Here is a 22596-nt window from a genome sequence, read left to right on the forward strand (position 1 = left end):
GAGGAGTTTCGGCCAAGCCATTGGCTCCACTGAGCCCAGGGAAACCTCAGACTAGGCTGAGCCCGACATTGACAGGATTTGGAAGCAGCACTCCCTACCCCAACCCCAGAAGGCACAGGAGATAAAATGGCTCACTTTTTTTACTCTTCCTCCGCCTCCTGGCTTCTGCATGAACCTCTAGGCAGGAGACTTGTCGAGACTGTAACAAAGCAAGGGAGGGTCACTCAAGGTCTGAGCACCAGCCACCTCCTGCTCTTCCAAGCCCAAGAGAGGAGACAAGCACAAGAGCGTAAATCCAGCAGTGAGCTGACTTGGGGCTGGCACCAGGGAACTCAGGGTGTGTGATCACATTCCCTGAACCTGATCAAGGAATGTCATCTCATTCAGAGATAGATATTTGAAAACAAAGCTGTGGTAGGACGTCTAGGATGCATGGTCATAGCTTATTAGGGGTCACATTCTCAGCTGCAGGTCGAGGATCTGACCTGAGGGAATGTTCAGCTCTGGGCTTTGAAAGTGAGCACTTCCAACAAAGTAACCTCGGCAAGAAGGGGAGTTAGGGCCAGCAGGGTGGCTTGTACCTATAATCTCAATACTTTGGGAGGCTAAGGCCAGAGTCAGGAGTTCATGACCAGCCTACTCAACATAGAGAGATCCTATCTCTACCAAAAAAAAAAAAAAAAAAGAAAAAGAAGCATCAGAGGTAGATTACATTCCTTTCCAAATTCCCAAAGACTTCTTTTTGGGGTAAAGGTCTCCTTGAACTCTGGGGCATTGGAAGCATTTAATTAAAATATCTATACCAATAGCTGAATCATGAAAAATGCTTAATTCTGAAACACTGCCTATAGAGCAGCGTTTTTCAACCTTTTTTTTAATCTCACGTCACATTTGAACCTACAGTTAAACTTCCACGACACACTTACATTCTATCTGTTATTTAAAAAAAGGAGTAAAAAAAAGGATGTACTTACTGTGCTTTGAATTTGTTTCAAAAATAATTTAATTAGTGACCTTTAAAATTTTTCACAGCACACTGGTTAAAAATCACTGCCACAGAGGTATTGGAGTTGGGGGGAATAGGACCAAGATTGAGTCTGAGAGGAAGCTGCCTTTTGTGGATTCATTCGTTGGTTCTCAGGAGAAGGGGTCATCTTTGTGGGTTATTGGGTACTGGGCCAGGGTGCTGTCTAAGCTACCTCCCCCCGGGGTGCAGGAGCCTAGCTTCTTGCTCCTGTCCCTCTGTATGCCCCATGTGGCTGGCTTAACTTAGTCGAACTTCTCCTGGGCTCAGGATGGGACAAGGAACCAGGCTGGGCCTAGTGTTTTCTCCCTCAGTTCTGCTGCCCTGAGAACTGTAGCCAGATGGCCTCTAGAGATACAGGAACTCAGAAGGACAATTACCACCAGCACGCCATTGGTGATGAGGGTCTCAGGCGGATAGGGACTGAAAAACAAAATGAGAACTCCTGGTCAGTTCTATCATTCTTGACTATTTCTCATAAAGGTGACAAAGGGTATAAATAGGATCAGTAACAAAATAGCCGAGCCTTCTTGGTTCTTATGAAAAATATTGGCTTAAGAAACCTTAGATTTATAGGTTGTCAAGGAGGAAACTGGCACACATTTGAAATAGAATATCCAGGAAAAAGAGTCGATTTATATAGGTTAAAAGAAATAGAAGAGTTCCATTTTTTTTTTTTAAAGAAGGATAATTGTTCTTTGTGTCCAACCAGAAGTAACTGCATGGAGTTATAAGGATAAATACCTTGTAAGAAATGACACAGTCCACCAACTAGGGCAGACATGAATGCTTCTGGTAATAACCCATAACTCCACTCTGCACTTTATTTAATTTATGCATAAACAGTTCTGACCCAGACAGAGAGGGTCCTGGTGAGTATTAAATGTTCTCGTGTTATAAAGTTGAGAACATAAGCCCCCAAGGTTGCAATTAGCCTAGGGGCGTCCTCAGCCTTCTCCACCAAAATTAAGCCCAAGATGACTTTGTCTTCAGATCAACTCTTATCACAAAGCTTGACAAATTTCATTTTGCAAGCCACTTTCTAATTTCACCAAGGAGTTTTCATCCTCCACAAAGGTCCTGTCAAACCAAGAATTGGAGGAGAGAGTCTCAATTTTCCTCAATGTGAAATAAAATAGATTCTAATTTGCCAATCAGCTGTTGATGGAAAATAAGTTCCCTCAAATAGTCCTAAGATCCCCTAGGCAGAAGATTCTTCAAGTACAAGCTGATAAGCCCTCTCATCCTGTCTCAATCCTCTCATCTTTCATCGTCCAGGCATCCTGGATGATCACAAGTTCAGGGGGCTCTGCCCTGCCCTGGTGGAGGAGTGGGCTGTCCAATCATGGCAGCTCACCCTGCCCATGCCAGAGTGGGGTTGTCCTCTCTGCGCAGGGCTCTGCCCCTCCCTCACCACCCCTTCCCTTTCTTCCTTCTCTTTCTCCTCTTGTCCCTCCAACTCTGTGTGTCCTCAGCATAGTCAGACCTCCTGGACTCTGGGTCATTTTCCTGGTTGAAAACATTTGGAAACAACAGTACACATTGAGCCTGAGCCTCCACCCCAGATTTGGTTCCAAGTTGGCTGTAGGGGTGGGGACAGCCTGTGCTTTAGACCAGGATTTAGGGGCATTTGTTCTGGGTCAAGGAGGAGACCCCTTGGTCCTAACATCTTTGTCAGCAGAGCCTCAACAAAACTCCCATCACCATGGTGGGGTGGCAGGAATTCTTTCCAAAGGTCACGGTTGGGAATGCAGGGGATTGAGGCAGTACTGCGTCTTTAAAGATGTCCGTGGAACTGGGGACCTACACTCTATACTATTAGAGGCTCCTAAATGATTGTGATACACAGTGAGGAGTCCAGGGTTAGTGGTAGGAGGGAGACAGAAAGAGGGAGGCTGGCAGAAAGGCTGACCCAGCTCTGAAATGCTTATTCCCAGAAGCCACTTAATAGTCAGGACCTGGGGCCGGGGCCTACTCACCTCTCCTCCAGCAGGAACTCCACCTCCAGCTCTTCCATGCCCTGGAGGCGGGGAGGGAAAGGGGCTGAGAGCCGTGTCTGCACATGTCTGCAGACCAGGACCCTCTACCAAGAGTCCCTGTAGCCCTGCCCTGGTCTTCCTCCATGGCTGCCCTGCTGCCCTGCAGTGGCCTGTGGCCCCCCCGCCTCTCTCTGTCTGTAAGTCTTCGGCACCAGGAACATAACTGACAACGCAGGGAGTGTGGGGTGTGGAGCTGACCCTCAGCCCAGTCTGGGAATTCCTCTGTCCCAGAACATTTCCTTTTCCTCACTACCCCCAGCTGTGGGCTTGCAGAGCTAGCCTGCCCTCCCTGAGGGGCTTGGTGCTGGGGCAAGGGAGTGCCGAGATATGGCCCTCAGCAAGCCCACTGCCAGGGCAGGAGCCCCCTCCTTCACCTGTTCCTTCAGACCCTTCCTACCCTCCCTGGGTAACTGGAGGCGAGCCCTGACCTGGCTGGTCTGGAATGTGAGCCAGGTGAAGGCCGGGATGCCAGTTCTTTGAGGCGTCCTCATGCCTATTTTTGAGTGATTGGCTCCATGTCCCTGATTCTCTCCAGCTCTGACTTATTTCTGACTTGCAGATTTGCCTGCCTTTCCCCTTGTGTCTTCTGTTCCTGGGGCCATTCCAGAAATAGGACTCTGAGGGAAGGAAAGGGGGAAGGGAACCAATACTTACTACATCTCCATTTTCTACGGCAAATACTGCTAGGTACCTTAACTACATTTTCTCACTTACACCTCACAACGGCACTGTGTAGTAGGTATTAGTGTCTTGTCGTCATTGTATAGATGAGGAAACAGAAACTCAGAGGAGGTAAGTGAATTTCACAGGGTCACACTATTAGTGAGCAATAACCCTGGGATTTGAACTAGTGGCGCCATCTTTTCCCCACTTGGCTGTATGCACAGAGAGGAGCCCGTGGAATGATCTCTCGGGAATAACCACTTGCTCCTCACAAGGCAGGAGGCTGAGGGCCTGGGTTACACCTACCTCTGGGTTGAGTGGAAACTTCACGTGGGTTTTCTTTCTGAAGCAGAGCTTGGTGAGGTCGTAGAGGATTGTCAAGAGATGGTCATCTGGGGTCACTGTGTCTTCATCACAGACACTCAGCTCTAGCACATTCTAGGGGAGAAGGGAGGGTGCAAGTCTGGTTACTCTGGTTACAGTGACCCATTTTCTGCATGAAGGACCTAAGTTTAATCCCAGCAAGGAGGTAGGTCTGAGTATTGGGAGACAGCAGAGCAGTCCCCGGTCAGGTGTGAGAGGCATTTGTAGGGAAATGAATCAAGGAAAGAAAATGTTCCTTCCTTTCCCGTTCTCTGAAGCCTTCCTGTCCCTCTGCTCTCTCTCTCCTACAGAAGAATTTTGCCCTTTTATAAGCTTGTCAGAGGCGTATGAAGTGTGGAAGGATTTTATTCCATCTGGGAGGAAGGATGGAAGGGGCAGAGCAAGCAGACCCCTGCCAAGTCATAAAATGGGCCCCTAGGAGCTGAAGATAGCCTTTAGATGCTAGAAAACTGAGATCAGGAAGGCTAAAATCTTAACACTCCAGGGGAGTGATGTGGCCAAGATTTCTCTGATAATTGGTGGGGTTGGGGTGAAGTGTGTGAATTCTATCTTTTGATCCATTAGCCCTTAAAAAAGTTTCATGGATGGTCCCAAAGCAGCATAGTAAGAATCAAATCATTTGGCTGGACTTTGAGGTCAATGGTCTCAGGGGACCTGAGCTAGTCTCTGAGGCCTCTTGTTTCAAGGATTCTGGGAGATGCTGGCTAAAGTGTTTCTGTTTCATAAAGAGTCCTTTGTAAAAGGCCTCAAGTGTGCCCCAAATGGATTTGATGCCTCTATGATAAGGTCATATTTGCTAAAGTGTTCTTTGCTGAGGTTGTCACAACTCAGTACAGTCAAGGGACAATTCTGACATGAAACAACTCAATAAATGAAAGAACACACACCCAAGGAAATAGAAATCATAAAGCAATACAAAAAGGATTTAAGAGAGAGAAAAACTCCTGGCTGAAATTAGACTGGTGCTGGTCTTAGTGAATAGAATGACTCTTCCCCTTTGTGTAGTCTCCTGCTTGGAGCATGCTCTGGAAGGTACTGGAAACACAATCTGTTTGGGGGCAAGAGACATCCAGTTCCAGCAAAAATTAGGTAGAAGGACAAGAGAGACCAAACAAACATGAAGGATAAATGAACTCAGAAAGAGACAAATGTGAGACAGGCAGAAGGAAACAGTGGATGAGTAGGAAGACAGGTTGGTTGGGCAAGAAGTAAGTAGAAAGAAAAACAAATAGGTAAAGAACACACAAACAAAGAGGAGAAACAGTCAAGAGGGGAACAGAGATGCCAGCAGGCAGACAGGTGCAGTCCTCCATGTCTCACCTTCACTTGACTCTGGATCTGGAAGTTGAAGCTTTCATTCCACTCTGGGTTTGGGCAGTTGGTGATGGTCCTAGTCCTCAGCTTCTTCTGAGAGGCAGTGGGCAGCCAGAGGCTCACAAAGCAATCTGTCTGGCTTACTGTCCACAAAAGAGAGGGCCAACGGTAAGCACAAGGAACCAACCCATGTTCAGAGGTGAGAGACAGGGAGTCTCCCAAGTCTCCTCTGGAGCAAGGTTTCATCCCAGCTCCAGGTCCTCTCCAGAGACCTTTGTTGCAGAATGTTGAGAATGTCACAGGCTATAGGTTTCATGGAGGGAGACCCAGGTCCCACTGACCATTCTTTTGGACATAAATGGCCTCTGGCTTTTATCAGAAGCACTCTGGTCAAACACCTGCTGTTTGAGACAGGGTATGGCCACATCATTTTCCCTCTTCCAGCCCCAGAAGTCCATTTTACTTCTTGCCTTAGCCCATGTCACCAGGGAAACAAAAGTAGGGCCTAGCTCTCCCATAGTCTGATGTAAGTCAGCCAAGAAGGGGCTGGGGGAAAGGGATTGGGTGGCACCAGCTATTTAGCAGGATCTAGGAGCAGGGACCACCATGCCTGCTACCTTAATGCCTCAATTGCACACAGCCAGGCTCTATATACCTATTCTGGTCTCCCAGCATGAAGTTTATGACCCAAGAGAACTTCACATCTGTGGCTTTTTTTTTTTTTCACTCTAAATCAGTGGTTCTCAACCTTGCTAATGGCATGACCCTTTAATACAGTTCCTCATGTTGTGTTGACCCCCAACCATAGAATTATTTTCGTTGCTACTTCATGAAGTAACAACAGACCAAGCAGACCCCTGCCAAGACATAGAATGGGCCCCTGGGAGCTGAAGATAGCCTTTAGATGCAGAAAACTGAGATCAGGAAAGCTAAAATCTTAACACTATTGCTTTATGAAGTAGCGAAGAAAATAATTTTATGATTGGGGGTCACCACAACATGAGGAACTGTATTAAAGGGTTGCGGCATTAGGAAGGTTGAGAACCACTACTCTAAAAACAACCCAAGTGTAATGTTGTTGTATGTGTTCTGGAGAAGGGATAAGTTCTTGACCCCAACAGGCTCTCTCCAAATGAAGGAAGGCCCCCTAGGGCTTCTGTTTGGAGCAGCAGAAGGGATAGGGTGAAAAACAGCAGCTTAGCCTGGTTCTGCCTCCATTCTACCTGGGGGAAGGGAGGAAGGATGCCATGACTGCCTTTGTCACTCTCCTGGCAATCTGCTGGGGTGAGGTCCAGGGTACACACCAGCTATGTAGAAAATGGTAAAAAGTCAATACGGTTTCCAGTGTCAGAGAGTCCTCTAGATAGTAAAGCTGGTGTGAAGATGGGAGTTCTATACTGGCAGGATTGATTCAAAGTAGTTCATAATTATTATTATGAGTCACTAATGTGAGTGGAACAAGGACCAGCCCCTGGGACAGACTTTGTCCTGCGTTGTCACAAACTGAAATCTTTATCAGAGCCAGCAACCCCAGTTTGCATCAGACACATTCCTGGCTTCTAATTTAATCCCCGATTGTCTGGTTAATCTCCAAAGGCTCACCATTCACTGAATTGGAATTTACAGCCCTTCTTCCATTGAATGAAGGTGAGATGACACTATCCTTTAGAATAGATGTCATGATGATCATTTAATCCAGACAAAAAGAATGACCAAAACTCACCAGAATCAAAAGGAAATGATCTCATTGTCCCCACCCACCCTCTTCATGCCCAACCTGCTCCTCCTCACCTCCACGCAGGTGTCCAGGCGAGAAGCCAAGTGTCTCCCTGACTCTCGTATTGCATTGATTTGACCCTTTGCATATGTCGAACCTGTCCGTGTCTCATCTGCACTGCCGCTGCCTTGGTGCAGGCCATTATTATCTCTGGGACCACTTCCCAACTGGACTCCCTGCCTCCTGTCTTGCCCCACTCTAATTTTTCTCCCAAGAAAAGCCAGAGGGAGCTTTTTACTATGATAAAAGTAAAACTCCCCAGTTTAAGATCCTTTAATGGCTCCCCTCTGCCCTTAGGAAGGAGTTCCAACCACTCAGCATGGCTGCTTCCACCCAGTCCCCCAGCCTCAGCCTTATCTTTCCACCCTTTTAAATACTCCACCTGTACCCTCCACGTGTGAACATAAACACACGTGCAGACACACCCACATTCACACATGTGCACACACTCATACACACACAGACATACACACAATGCACACTCATACTGTAGACTCAGGCCAAACCCAATCAGGTCTCAAAAGGTGCCAGGCTGTCTTGCCTTCAAGCCTTTGTATGTGCTGCTCCTTCTCCTCTTAACACCCTTCCACTCTCTTCTACTTTCACCCATCCTTCTCCTGGCTAGGCACCTTGTCTGGAAGCCCTGCCTGGGTGCCCCTAACCGGGCCAGGTGCCCCCAGGCCAAGCCCTCTACTCCTCTCCTGGTGGAGCACTCCTGCTTCGCACTGCCATGGTGGGTCGACTTGTCTCTCTCCATCATACTATGAACACCAAGAGAGCTAGGAGAGTGTGCCTCTAGCCCTTAGAATGCAGTAGGCACTCACTAGATACGGTGTTGAATAAATGAATGAATGGACAACCCAACCTCTTGCTCGAGGGCTGTATCAGAAGTACCCAGGAAATTCTGGGCTGTGCCACTGCAGATCGTGACCACTGCAGAGGTCAACTCTGCCAATGGGGAGACTCACCAGGAACCTGCTCAACCCTCTTAGACTCCTCCTGGGCCTGGATCTTTCTCTCCAGCTGTGCCTTCTCTACACTGGGAGCCTTCAGGCAGGGGCTGACCGACCACACCCTACTAACTCTGCACCATGTTGTTTTTTTGCAGTTTTTGGCCGGGGCTGGGTTTGAACCTGCCACCTCCAGCATATGTCACCAGCGCCCTACTCCGTTGAGCCCAGGTGCCGCCCTGCACCATGGTTTGATGGATCCTGTAAAGGCCTTTTCCCCTCTCAGATCAGTTTCCTGGCATCAGCCTATGCCTAAAATTGTCCCATTAAGCCCATAAAACACAATCTCATGGCCCAAGGCTTAAATCTTTAGTTGTAATAAAAATACTCCTAAAAGAGACAAGATTGATCAGACCCTCACTTTCTAAGCATTGAGTTGCTTTTCAGTTCTTTTGAAGAGAGCAGTTTCCCACGTGAAAGGCTGGAGAGAAGGACAGTGCAGCCCAAGAAGGGATCTTGCTGGGGAGAGGGTGTGGAGGAAGGTCAGTGGGAGCCCCGATGGCATCCGGGCAGGCACCATTACCTAGTCATGACTATCGTGTTGGCAGTGAGGAATGGTTAAGCAACAGTGACCCAATTCTGAAAATTTCACAGATGACAAGGGATTTCCCAGTGAGAGATAGGTTCTAATCCTGTTCCTCATGCAGTGACAGGAGGATGGGTCATCTGAATGATACGTCTCTTTTCCTGGAAGGTGGGTGGTAGAGCTGGCTCAATCATCTTTCCACATGTCCAGAACATTGTCTCCCTAATACCTCTGGAGACACCTGCCTAATACCCCTTGGGGTGCTGGTTTGGATTTTGTTGTCCCAAGAGGATTAAAAAACTGACAGCTAGGAGGTTTCTAGGCCCAACTGTTGCCCAAGTCTGGTCCAGGGCTCTTAGTTATTGATGAGGGATGAGAGGTCAGCTCCGAACCTCTGCATGTTCACTTCCATTCAGTCTCTCTGACCTCCTCGGAAGCTCAGGCACAGGTTGTAAGACTAAATCAGAGAGCTTAGATTCAAACCAGAAGGGAACAACTGGGGGCAAGGGTAACCCAGGATTGCAAGGCATCAGAACAGTCTTAAACCTAACCTGGGGAAGGCAGCAGCACAGCCTCACCCATGACATTGTGGAGTCCAGACATGATGTGACCGGGTTGGCGCTCCAGATGCCATATAGCCCTTCACTTGTCCCTCAGGGGAAATGAGGAAAATGTAGCAACAAGAGGGTTCCCAAAGAGGACTGAGTGTCCCCAAAAGACAACCTGGGCATGCCCAAAGGGTGTGTGGGAAGGGGACAAGGAGGCTGTGAGCCAGACGAAAGTCTGTTACCCTGGCTGCCTGCTCCTACCCTGTGCCTCATCACCCTCTGACTGACAGGTGTGGCAGCAAGAAGACAGAAGGAAGGGACCTGGCAATGGGCAGGCCTGAGTGCACAGGTGCAGGCAGGCAGCCTAGGGGTGTGTGACTAGGGTGACTCGAGGGGCTGGGACAGACACACCTCAAGAGAAGCTGGAGAAAGGTGAGTGTTGCTGTAGGTGTGTGAGAGCTGGCTTGTCCTGAGGTGTGGGTGTGACTCTGCCCAGGGAGAGAAATGTCTGAGTGACTCTGTGGCATGGGCAAGAAAGCAAAAAAGGCAGCCACGTCCCAGGTCCAGGGAACACTCCCTGGCTCCATAGGTCACTCACTGGTAGGCTAAGAAGCCCTAAGAGGCCCCGGGAGAAGTCCCTGGCCCTCTGGTTGGACATGGTACAGACACAGCCACAATCTGGATGTTTGCTGGGGTACTCCTGCTGGCAGGGACTCTGGACCAGTCTGCCTCCAGAGACTCAGGCTGCATTCTGCTTGTTCCCTTTGCTGCCTCCAGGCTAAGAGGCCTCCCTCTCCTGCCCTCCATATTCATCCTTGCAATGCAGTGACAGCTTCCCAGTTCTCAGCTTCTCTGCACCTGCATGCCAGCACGATCTGCATATGAGCCCTCAGGAACTCATGTGGGCCCTAGGCCTCTGGCTCTCCACTTCTTGTCCCTGTGAGGACCCAGACCCTCACTGGAGCCTTTCTTAGCTACTCCCAGCTCTCCACGTCCTTCTCTGGCTCTAAATTCTGTAGTGATTCTGTAGTGACAAGACCGGAATGCTATCGTCTGTTATTCTGCAGCTGCTTTGGATAGAAATGTCTCCCTTTGTTAATATGTGCACTCAGGCTCATGGCTCTGCATCTTCCCTGCCTGTCTCATGCCTCCCTGGTCTCGTGGGATCCCTGTGTCCCTGGAGCCTTTCCTGTTTGGTCACCAGAGCATGAGGATACCCCCCAGGCGTGAGGCCTGGACACAGAGCTTTCTCCTTCTCGGGGCCAACTTCCTCTCTGCAGAGGCAGGATGAGGGCAGTATGGGAAGGAGATTTTGGTTCTCCTGCCCTCTTGAAAGCCACCCAAAAACAGGGGTAGGGGAGGATCCTGTCCACTCAGATGGCTTCACCGGCCCCCATGAGCCAGTGAAGAGCCTGGATGAAGGGGAAGTCAGGGCTCCAAGAAAACAACACCACGCAAATGTTCACCCCAGGGCCTAGGTGAGTCCAAGCACAACCATCCTGGGTATTTACATCCATGATGCTGGGCCACGAAATCAGGTGCTATGGGCTCTGGCATGGCCCCCAGGGCCTGATCTAGGACCCTGTCCTGAGAAGGGCTCTGGGAGTAGGGTGGAAGCTAGCCCCACAATGCCTAAGGGCCTATCCTTCCTCTGTACCCCCAAAGCCCCTAAAGTCAGGGAGGAGCAAAGTGTCCTCAGTGAGGGCGAAGCTGGTGCTCCTGGAACAGGAAGTTAGGAGGGGTATGGGGAGGAGAGTAAGGGGGACAGAGACTCAGATGCAGGCGCAGGCTGTGGGGGCTGGTAGCACCATGGTTACAGCAAGAGTGAGGGCCCTGGAAAAATGACAGAAGCCCCAAAGTTTGAACTACAACCCACGCATAGAACACACATATGTGGACCCATCTTCACACACGTGCTCTCACACACACACGTGCACACAGACACACCTGACCGTTTTTCCAGTTAGTGCCTCTCTCCATCCAGACCCAGTAAACAAAGAGAAAGGAGGGAAGAGAGAGGATACTCACCAATATCAGCCTGCCGAACGTTTTTCATCCGGATGACTCTCACTGTCAACAGGTGGCATGGAGACAGAGCCTCCTGCAAAATGAGAGGACAGTGGACTCGGTCATCATCTCAAGGCCAGTGCCACTGGAGAGGCTCTCCAGGAGAGGCTTTCCTGCCAAGCCTCCCCAGGCCTGCCCACTTGCATTACATCAACACTTAGACTGCTTTGCCATTGTTTGCTGGGGGAATCTGCCTTCTTTCCAGCCTGGAAGGTTCTGAGAGCCTGTGACCCTGCCTGGCTTTTCAGCTTTGTACCTCCAGTACCTGCGGCATGCTGATGTGCAGAAGCTGCTCAGTAGACCTTTGTTAAAGGAGAGAAGGAATGTTCTGCCCCAAACTCAGAATGGACACTGACGGCAAGGAGTCCTTGGGTGTTTCCACTCTCCTTTCTTCATAGAATAACTTCTTATTGCCATTCCGCTCCTACCATCCCTTACACAAGGGAAAACCTCCCCTGCCCACCCAGGATGGCAGCTTGCTCAGGAAACAGGCACGGTTCAGCTCAGGACCCAGTGAGTCAAAGCATGACCATCCTGGATACACACATCCATGATGCTGGGGCTCAGAGGAGTGAAGATACCGACACATCTGGACATCTACTCCCCTGGAACCTTCACCCCAGGTGCTCACACCCCCCTAGTGCTCAACTCTGGCCCAGGACATTTGCGTCTCCTCTGCCTGCTGCGCTCCTTCCCAGGACATCCTCTCCCAAGTCTTTCTGGTCACTGTTTCCCTCTCCCAGTAAACATTTTGCCTCTTGCCTCTTCATCATATCTTGCTAGAGATACTTGTAAAGACTTGGCTGGTCTGTGATGATGTACTTGTGATGGCAAAGGCTCAAACAGTCCTTGATGCAAGGACAGGTTCCTGCCAGGTGCCTCTGCAGACTGGAGCCCTGAATTTTCCTCCTCCTGCAGCTCGTCATCCTGACAGCTCACACCCTGAGCCCTGCCTGCTTGCTGCTGCTGGCCCTCTCTCTGTCCCATTCCTCTTACAGTCCTGGTCACATCCTGGATGCTCTGCCATCGTCTCAAGCTCAACCCCCTAAGTAACCCTCACACCCCATGCTACCAAGGCTACCACATCTGGGGCGGTGGGAGTGGCTCCCTGAGGCCCAGCCCTGCATTCTGTGAGCCTCAGCCCCACTTGTGTCCCCCTGGGACACCAGTACTTTCTGCCTCTCAGATGCCCTGACACTGCCTCTCCCAGCTGTACTTGCTTTTCTTTATCCCACAGCTGTGCAGTATCATCTCTTTTGCCTACGAGGGACCACAGTCCCCCCCCCCCCCCGTTCCTCCTCTGTCCCAGGCCTTAGGTCTGTGGAGCCACTCAATTCTCATCCTCCTCCTTCTCACCTTATTCCTTAATATTCTGCCTGCCCAAGCTCAGGGTCTCTGCTCTTACTGGTGTGATTTTTCTCTGATTGTTTCTCTGGAGGATGAACCATCTTCTTTTAGTCCCCTGACATTCAGGTGTTACTTTGGAATGCCTACTGTGTTCCAGGACCTATTCCAGGGTAAACACAAGGCATGAGGGACAGTGAGGTTAAAGGGAATGGCAGCCTATGGCCATGATGGGGAGAGCAGGTCAGGTCAGCCACAGGCTGCTGCTGCCAAGGGGGTGGGGCCTCTCCCTGGCTCCAGAGGCCTCCTCTCTGTCAATGGCATCTCTGGACTCTGGAAGACGCGTCTGGCTGCTGGGATAAGGGACATTTCCCCTTTGAGCCAGCACACCTTGGAAGCTTTGGGCCTGTTCTGTTGTCTTCAGATATCCTAGTTCTATTCTTTGCCATTCATGCCTTTCCTGCTTGAATCTCAAACCTTGAAGCCCTTTCCCTGAGAGTTTTACCCAGGCTTAGATGAGTCTTTGTTCCTACCGCCTCCCCACCTGTGCTCATGGTAGAGGCCACTGGACTCTTCCACCCGACCAAATGTCTATATTTCCAGAGGCCCCTGAATTGGAGCCCTTACGTGTCACCCCACATATTCCATTCTTTGTTGCTTTATACCCTTTAAAGAGGATGTAATTCTTTTCTCTTTAAATAATATAGGAGTTTGGAGAAAAACATTTATTATGAAGAAAAAAAAAGTCCACCTAATCCCTCCACTCAGAGACAATCATTTTGATGTCTGTCCTTCTAGGTTTTCCTGGGGCTTAATTCTAATCAGTAATAACAGAGTGATGATACTGGGAAAGCCAAGTTATTTAGTCCCCAAGATAGACAGGGCAGTAAGTCTCAGGTTCTCTTCCCCTCTCCCCAACAGCTGCCTTGAAATCAGAACAAAAGTCAAACTCAAAGCAAGTTATAAGTCTGAAGATTCCTTTTGTGAGAGCAACTCTGAAATGTTGAATATTTTCATGGTTAATGACTTGCTCTAACAGCATTCTGTGACTTGGGCCGTAAGAATGGCTACTTATTCTGCTTCTCCAGAACCAGAAGTTTCTGAAAACATAACCATGACCTTCAGCCAATCAGCCCTGCCTTTCCCTGGATGACACACCGAGCTCCTCATTTCTCACTCTTTGCCTGAGCAGAGTGTGTGTCCTGGTCTGGCCTGGTGAGGAGGAATAAGTCAACTTTCATCAGGAGACCAGTTTGGGCAAAAGCTAGACCTTCCTGTATTCTCAGAGGACAAGTAGAGTCTGAGTGGGGAGCTGTGGAGGCCTCAGCCTGGGCAGGGGCTAGTCTTGGGGAATATTCCGTAGCATCTCAGGGCTCTGCACCTAGGGCCCATGGGCCCCTCAGCCATCACAATCCTTCTCTTGCCTCCAGGAGGGGCTGCCTGTGACCCACCCCAGCTCTTTCAGTGTCTGCTCTGGAAGGGAAGGTGCAGCCATAGCCTCCCTAGGGACCTCACTCCAGGCCCCTGCCTTCTAGGAAAATATCTCTCCTGTCCTCTAACCCCAATACCCTCCAGTGGGGTTGTTGTTTCCTCCTGCTCAGTAACAGCAGTGCCAGCTACCATCTGCCAGATGCCTGTGTATGCCAGGTGCCTAGTCCATACTCTGTGTTATCTTGTTAATTGTTAAAACCAACCCACAGAACAGTTATTATGAGCCTCACTTTACAGGTGAAGAATCAGGGGCTAAGTCCTTTGCTGCAAGGCTCTCAGCTAGAATTAGGGGAATCCAGTTCTACTCCCTAAGCTAGTGTTATAACCACTGCTGTGCTCTCAGTGTACTGGGGAGTGCCCCTTGGTCAACATGAAGATGAGTATTGTTTGCCCTCACCCCCTTTTCCTTGGTCTTCCTCTCTTAAAACCAATTTTCCTGAAAGATTCCTTCTCTTCACCCTGAATCCCTATAAAGCCCCAAAGTAACGCCCAAATTCTGATAGTCCGTCTATTGGCTGTGCGCTTACTGGCTATATTTCTACCGTCACATTCTAGGCGCCTTCTCTCTCTCTTTTTAAATGTCCAGAGCACATTAGAGCTATAAAGATCCTCAGAGACATTCCCATTTTCTAGGAGCCACAGATCGTGCCTTTTGAGCCTCAAAGCTCACCCTCTAGCTCAGGAATTTTCAGGAGAGACACAATTTTCAGGAGACAACCACTTTTTGCCAGCACAGAGTTAGAGCAGGAAGGGGATTTGAGAGACATCCCAGAGGGACCTCACTGGGAGGAAGGCAGCAGGGAAGTGGGACTTGTGTCTGGGGCCCAGATGCATTTCAGGAACCAGAGCTACAAAAATTACCTTCTTGGATTAAAATGAATGTACATATTTTGCCTCTGATATAATTACCTCACTTGGAACAGTTCTAGAGATAAGGAAAAATTCATAGCCCCAGAGGTAATTGATCTGCAGTAGAAAGATGCGATAAAGGCCGGGTGCGGTGGTGCACACCTGTAATCCTAGCACTCCAGCGGCTGAGCAGGAGGATTGCTTGAGCTCAGGAGTTCAAGACCAGCCTGAGCAAGAGCAAGACCCCATCTTTATTGAAAACAAATAAACAAACAAACAAAAAGGAGGAAGAAATTAGCTGGGCATGGTAGTGGGTGCCTATAGTCCCAGCTACTTGAAAGGCTGAGGCGGGAGAATGGCTTGAATCCAGGAGTTTGAAGTAGCTGTGAGCTAGGCTGATGCTACAGCACTCTAGCCCAGGTGACAGAGTAAGACTCTCAAATAAGACTCCCCCCCCCCAAAAAAAAAGAAAGAAAGATGAGATAGCAGAAAGTGCAATGTCTGTGACTATGCAGATGGGGACCAGAGTCTGGTGAGGGTATGGCACCCAAGTTCACAGGGTTGCTAATGGTGTGGTAAGGGCCAAAACTTTAGGTATTTGGATAAGCCTGTCCCTAGAACAGGATGCCCTAGCTGGGATTGAGTATCAGGGTGGAAGGGAAAATATTTAACAGGCATGGCCAGCACCATACCAGCTGGGCTGCAGCCCTGACGCAAAGGCAGACATCAATTCTTCCATTCATGGGGACATTGGAGGGCCCTGGGATAAGGAGTAGGGAATACTCATGGGCTTGGAGTTCAAGTCAGGAACCGTTTGGCAAACAATACAGAGGTATACAATATTTAGCCACTTCTAACAACCAGTACAGCTGTCCAGGGACGATAGGCTGGACGGCAGGTTTCTGGGAAGCCATGTGGGAGAGAGGGCCCTGCTGCTCAGGCTGCAGACAAATATGTCCCAGTATCCCCCCTGGCCTTGGGCTCCGCACTTCCCTTGAGACCCTCTTGGGAGACAGCCCCTTGAATCTCAGGACTGGCTAATATGCAAGCCCACGGTGCCTCTTTTCCCACACCCAGTTTTATGGATCTGACTGTTGACAGGATGGGAGTGAGGAACTGAACGTATTACTCTTCTCTGGTGTGCTGGGCCCTGACTGCACTGGGTGCTTCGTGTATGCTCTTATCTAGCCCTCCAACCACTGCGGAGGAAAGCACTGTTATCCCTGCTTTACAGAGTAGAAGATTATGTTTAGGGAGATTACATCTCACAGGCTCGCACAGCCCAGGAGCGGCAGAGCCAGGGCTCAGCACAGGTCTCCCAAGCTGCCCTATGCCACGGCCAGTGTGCCCCATCCATCCAGAGGTGGCCGTCAACACCAATTTGCACACCAGCTAGTAGCCTGTTCCAGCTCATGCACCAGTCAGACTGGTAGCAGAGGCCAGAGTAAAAGCCCTCAGCCCCAAGTTGGGGCTCCTCCATACCCCAAGAGTCTAGCTGTTACCACAAATCAGTCATAAGAATATTTGGTCACAGAAGTGATCCCGGGGTCAGGCTCTTGGGCAGGAGTGGAGCTGGGGGAGAGTGTGACAAATACATCTCAGTGGTGGTGGGTTGGAGGCCCACCCCTGGCAGACATACCCTCACCAGACCCTCCCATGAGGTCTAGGGTGCCTAGAGAGAGGGGAAGGCAGATCCTGGGAAGCCTGCAGGAACTCTCCCCAGGACTTCTCAGGGCAGGGCTGGCAGGTGATGCCACTTCCTCCTCCTTGAGGAGCTGGGTGTAGCCACTAGTTCCTTGCAACACCTGCGCGGGGCTTAGACCAGCCTGGTGCTCCCTTCCAGGGGGTGTGGGCCCTTCCCAAAAGGAGATCACTGGGATGGAGCATGATGGGACCTCGGAACATGGCTCAGACCAGGGATCGCCTGAGAGGAGCCACAATGGCTGTTTTCCTTTTTATCACCCAGGCTAGGTGAGTGGTCAGGGCAAGAAATTCTGGCACTGAGTGACAGGGACCCTCCAGGGCCTGACAGTGACAGGCACAGTTCACAGAAGAACTCCTGGAGCACTCAGCTCCAAACTGCTTCAGCCTTGACTATAACCTCAAACCCAGGTGGGTGGCTTTGAGGCTGATAGTGACAGATTGCAATGCCACCAGTTCTCACTACATACCACACCACACACTCACACAGCATAAAAGTTTAGGCCATTACAGGGTTAGTGCCTGCTTGCCACTAAGGACTGGCCCAATGTGGATCCCCTGGCAGTACTGAACATTGTCTACCCAGATGGCCCTGAGCCACTGCGTGTACCCTGTGGGGCTTGAAGGTACTCTCAGCTAGGTCACCCATCCAGGAGCCCCACACCCCACGTGCTAGCTAAAGGCTGCCCAAGCGAAGATCACTGGAGCATGCAATGCCCACTGGTCCTCCCTGAGGCTTGTCTCCTGCCCTTAGCCCTCCACCCCTGCCCCTCGCCTCCTGGCTATGCCTCCCTGGCCCTCAGCTTCTGGCCCCAGCCGCCCAGCACTTCTCCCTCACCTTCAACGCACAGGTGGCCGAGGGCCTGCTGTCTTCTGCTTGGCATGAGTCTGGCAAGTGGTGGGGGACCCAGGCAGGCATCTGCCTCTGGAGCATGGCAGCAACTCTGTAGCTGGGTGGCAAGATCAGGAACTTATACTCTGACTCAGAGCTCCACCCTCCTGGCCAGCAGTGGCTGGGATTGTCCTAGGAGTGGTTAAGGTATGTAGAGAGATGGGGTACTGGGTCTAGTCTCTTACTATCAGGGAACCAGAAGTCTTCAGATCTTGGAAATTCAGAGTCCAGCAGGGGCTCTGGCCCTTGGGGTCAGCAGTCTGCAGCCCCCAGAAACTCAGAATGACCAGGCCACCCAAGGGGATAGCAGGTGTTAAGGAAAGGATCCTGGACCCACACAGATCTAGGGTGAGGCCAGCCATGATTTGAGAAAGCCCTGTCTCATCAGCTTGTAGGGATCATGATGTACAAATGCCCCCCTGGGAAGATAGTGACCTTCCACACTCAGTATCTGAGGAAGTGCAGGCAGGGACCTCATAGGAGGCAAGGACCACGGGCAGGGCCCCCAAAGTTAGAGGGTGAAGAAAGGAAACAATTGCCTGAATCCTTGGTGAGACGATGGTTGAGGGCAATGGCTCCTGCCCCCCGCCTGGGAGGTCAGGTGGAAAGAGGGTGTGTCCCAGGCAGCTTGAAGGATGTGCCCGCCCCACCCAGATGATTCCTATCTCTGGCCTGGTGGCTGGCTCACTCGGGGGCCTGACAAGGCAGCTTCTCGCATGTTCAACTGCCCAACTCTGCAGTGGGAGTTTCCTGCCCAAGCTATTGCCTGGGGCCCTGCAACCGGCTTTTCTGGACCACAGATAGAAGTAATTTTATAGAACTGAGGGTGAGATCTGAACACAGGGCAAGAGACTGAGCCCAAATGCAGGGATGCATCCTGGTCGGTGAGATCTACAAGATCTCTTCATGTGCCTGGACCTCCAGGGGCCCTCCCAGCTTCCTTCTTTTCCTTTGACCCCAGTGCTAAGGACACAGACTCAAACCCACAACCCTTAGCAGACTCCACAATTCAATTGAATTCACGCACATAGGAAGCACCCACTATATACATCCTACTAAGAAGTTTCTGTTGCTGACGGTCTGGGTGGAGAGACAAATGCATCGGACCTCTGAGAGGCTCAGAGGCCCAAGTCTACCTGTGGTGACAAGGGGCATCTTAAAAGGATCACTATAACTCCTTCATATTTGTGAAAGTCTGGCACACAACTTACAGCTAGCTAGGGGACACAGACGGTGGAAAGTGGATGCCAGCTGGGGCTGAAAGAGTGGATCCAAAAAGGCTTCATGGAGGAGGTGGCATCTGAGGAAGGGCAGCATTGTTCTTTAGAGGAAGGACAGCATTTCAACAGCTAATGACTGCAGGGAACAGCATCCTAGGAGGAAGAAAAATTGTGGCAAGGGCAGGGAGGCCAGAAAGCAGGGTATGCTTAGATATGCAAGTGGCCTGGAGGCTGAGCAGTGAGTTGCGTGGGAGGAGACATGGGGGCGGAAAGTGGGCACAGGGGTGGAAGAAGCTGGGCAGAGAGAAGGGAGGCTTTGTGAAGGAACAAATCAGGAAAGATAGATTTGGGCCCAATAATCATGGCCTTAGAAGGCCATGCTTTAAATTTGGACTATTCTCTAGCAGTGGGGAGCCATTGATAGTTTTTTTTAAACAGGGGAGTTTAATGATCAAAGATAAACTTTAAGAGGGTAATGGTGAAGCAGGGGGCTAATTAGGAGGTGAGGTGGGACCCATCGAGGATATGGGAAAAAGGCTGGGAAGTTAGGAAATAAAAGGAGAGATAGAAGCCAGAACAGTATGAGCTAATTTCAAAAATTGCTGTAGCAACCTAATCCACAACACCGCACTGTCCTGGAAGTCATGGGGTCTCATCTGCCTCTCTATTCCCTCAATTCTCCACTTCTCCCAATCAAATAGGCCCACGGCAAGCTCAAAACACCAGGGAATTCCTCAAGGTCTGGTATTTGGTCCTCTTGTCACTGAAGCTCAGCCACAAACCCTCCCAGTCTTGGGGAATATTCCGTAGCATCTCAGGGCTGCCATCTGTTCCCAGCAGTGCCTGGAAATCTAGGTCTCCAATCCTTGTGTCTCCTCACTGCCCATCCACTTGTCAAGAGCAGGGCCTTGACTTAGTCATTTTAGCTGAATTAAATCAAATTGAGTAGGAGGCTTACGGGAGGTGGGGTGGAAGCTTCTTCCTCTGTGCGCACCTTCTGTGGTGCCTCTGACCCAGGTAGGGGTCAGTGCAATCTTGAACTAAACACACCAACCTACTAGTAAGTATTTACTGACCACCTGCTGTGTGCCTAACTCTGGGCTCACCGCACAGAGTTGGGTCTAGAAGGAAACAACCAACAATTTATTATCTAGGGAAGGGAAAAGAGGAGGCTGAATTCAAGTGTAAATTGTCTGCAGTGGACGCAAAGCGAGGCAGGAGGGCAGCAGAGGACTCTGTGGGGAGGGTGGACGTGGGCTGAGAAGGTGATAAGGGATGTCAGGTAGAGAGCGACATCCCTACGACAGAGCAAGGGGTGCTGAAAACCCCTTTTTCATCTCGTGCAGTGAGAACCAACAATTGTGCTCCATGTCAGGTCCTGAGGTCCCCTTCCAATCCCTACCCCCTCTCTTCTAAATGGAAATTCTAAAGCTGTCTCTGCAAAAAAATGAGGGAATTAGGTTCCTTTCCACCCAGCGCCTGCTCCTCCCAATGAGCAGGGAGCCTCACAATCTCCTCAGACATCCCCAGCCTGCTCGGTCCCAGCCTAGCAGCTGTTTCTGCACAGGCTTGTTAACTGACTGTCACTAATAGGGTGACCAGGAGCTGCCTCTGCTAGCAGCCTCTTGGCCTCAGATAACCAGAAAGGTATTTTCCTCTCAGCAGCTCAGCTGACACTGCTCCCCTATGGACCCGGCCAGGATGTCTCCTCATCTGTCCTCACTCAAGAGGCCTTAGGTGCCCATCCCTTCCTTCTCACCCCTCCACAGCATGTGTCCCTCAGCCTCCTCTCTGGTTCTCACGGCCAGTGAGCTTTGTGACCACCCATTTAACCTCTTGGTCTCCTGCTCAAATGCACGTTACACTTTCCCTTCTTTGCCAACAAACTCTGAATTCCCGGACCTTTCATAAACCAAGCAGAGCCCAGGAGCAGCCCCATATATATGGAATTTCAGTATATAATAAGGGAAGTATTTCAAATCAGCGGTGAAAGGATGGACTATTCCTTACTGGAATAACTACTCATCATTTTGAATAAAACAGAGTTAGACTCTGACTTCCTAATGACCCAAAAATAAATTCCAGATAGATTAAATATGTAACCATTAAAATAAAACTATGGATGATTTAAAATGAACATTAGAGTATATTTATATAATACTGAAGCAGGGGAGATCTTCCTAAAAGAAACACAAAACCTAGTAGCCAATGGGGGAAATATTGTCAGATTTGAATATATTGAAATTTAAAACTTCAGGAGAAAAAGGTGCCAAAAGTATAATTTTGCCTCCAAAAATATTTATCAAATTTCCTCCTTTTAATAAATGTCTCTGGGTAATGAAATCACCTTTAAAAAATAATGGTGAATAGCCAGGAGTTGTGGCAGGTGCCTGTAGTCCCTGCTACTTGGGAAGGTGAGGCAAGAAAATAGCTTGAGCCCAGGAATTTGAGGTTGCTGTGAGCTATGAGGCCATGGCACTCTATTGAGGGTGACATAGTGAGACTGTGTCTCAAAAAAAATAAAAATAAAATAATAATAATAATGATGGTGAAGAGGAAGGTCTTATCCTCCCAGATACCAAGACAAATTACAAAACCTTACTAATACAAACAGAATGCTGTTGGCACAAGAGTAGGAACAAAATAGAAGGAACATAGACAGATCCCTGCTGCTCAAGGGAGCTCAATGTTGGATAAAACTGGCATGACCAACCCATAGGAAAAGAACAAACTATTTTACAGGTGACATGGCAAAGTGATTTACTATATGGAAGACCGCGTCCCCACTTAATGCCATGTAAAAAGGCAGACTATAAAAGGGATCAACAGGCTCAGTGCCTGTAGTACAGTGGTTATGGCGCCAGCCACATACACTGGGGCTGGCAGATTTGAACCTGGCCCAGACTAGCTAAACAACAATGACAACTGTAACAAAAACTAGCCAGGCATTGTAGTGGGTGCCTGTAGTCCCAGCTACTTGGGAGGCTGAGGCAAGAGAATCGCGTAAGCTCAAGAGTTTGAGGTTGCTGTGAGCTGTGACCTGATGGCACTCTACCAAGGTTTAAATAGTGAGACTCTGTCTCAAAAATAAATAAATAAAAAAGATCAACACAGGGAAGAACCAGGGAAATGCGAATTAACTAGAAATGAAGATTAAAACATCAGTGAGATTTCACTACAGCTACTTATTGGGGGAAACAATGGCGAAGTTGAATAAGGACAAGTGTTGGTGAGGATATGGGGACAGAGGCACCATCATGCTCCACTGGGGAAGAGGAGACTGAAATAGTCATTGAGAGCAATCTGTCACTATCTGGCCAGTGAGAATGTTCATACATGGCTTCTGGTTTAGGTGCAGAAAGGTGTGTGTGAGGGCATTCACTCCACTTCACGTATGGTGTTAGGAACTTAGCAGCATCCTTGGAGAGTGAATGGGAAGACATGAAGGAGGAACAGCCTGGATTATGACACAGTAGTTCAAAGCCACAAAGCCAGATGTAGTAGCATGAATGGATCTGGAAAATGCAGTGTTTTAGGAAAAAGTTAGGAAAGAGTGGTATATATATCAAACACATCTACAAAAATTAAAGTATAGTTGCAGAATACATTCAAATAAAATATGTATTGAACACAATAAAATGGCTGCTTTCTGTGCTGTAGCAGACCATATAGCTCATGGAAAGAAGAATTGAGAATTGAGCTCAGAACACCCTGTAATTGTAAGAAGCACCAGTAACAGCTCTGTAA

The 22596-nt window shown here is 49.5% G+C and overlaps 1 protein-coding gene across 3 annotated transcripts in view; it reads right to left on the bottom strand.

Moving 5' to 3' along the window:
• The window catches only part of PLA2G4E (phospholipase A2 group IVE), a 67065-nt gene that overhangs the window by 19025 nt on the left and 25444 nt on the right, over nt 1-22596 (bottom strand). The window contains exons 1-7 of one of the 3 annotated variants that reach the window (XM_053594919.1): nt 17576-17671; nt 11314-11386; nt 5431-5567; nt 4033-4164; nt 3004-3044; nt 1405-1447; nt 136-199 (exon numbers count right to left, since the gene is read on the bottom strand). In XM_053594919.1, coding sequence (XP_053450894.1) covers nt 136-199; nt 1405-1447; nt 3004-3044; nt 4033-4164; nt 5431-5567; nt 11314-11386; nt 17576-17671 — 586 coding nt within the window. Of the gene's footprint in view, nt 1-135; nt 200-1404; nt 1448-3003; nt 3045-4032; nt 4165-5430; nt 5568-11313; nt 11387-17575; nt 17672-22596 lie in introns of those variants that run through there. The other 2 variants (XM_053594920.1, XM_053594918.1) reach the window with 2 other exon arrangements.

The sequence above is a fragment of the Nycticebus coucang genome, chromosome 6 (genome assembly GCF_027406575.1).
Source record: "Nycticebus coucang isolate mNycCou1 chromosome 6, mNycCou1.pri, whole genome shotgun sequence".
Lineage (NCBI taxonomy): Eukaryota > Metazoa > Chordata > Mammalia > Primates > Lorisidae > Nycticebus > Nycticebus coucang.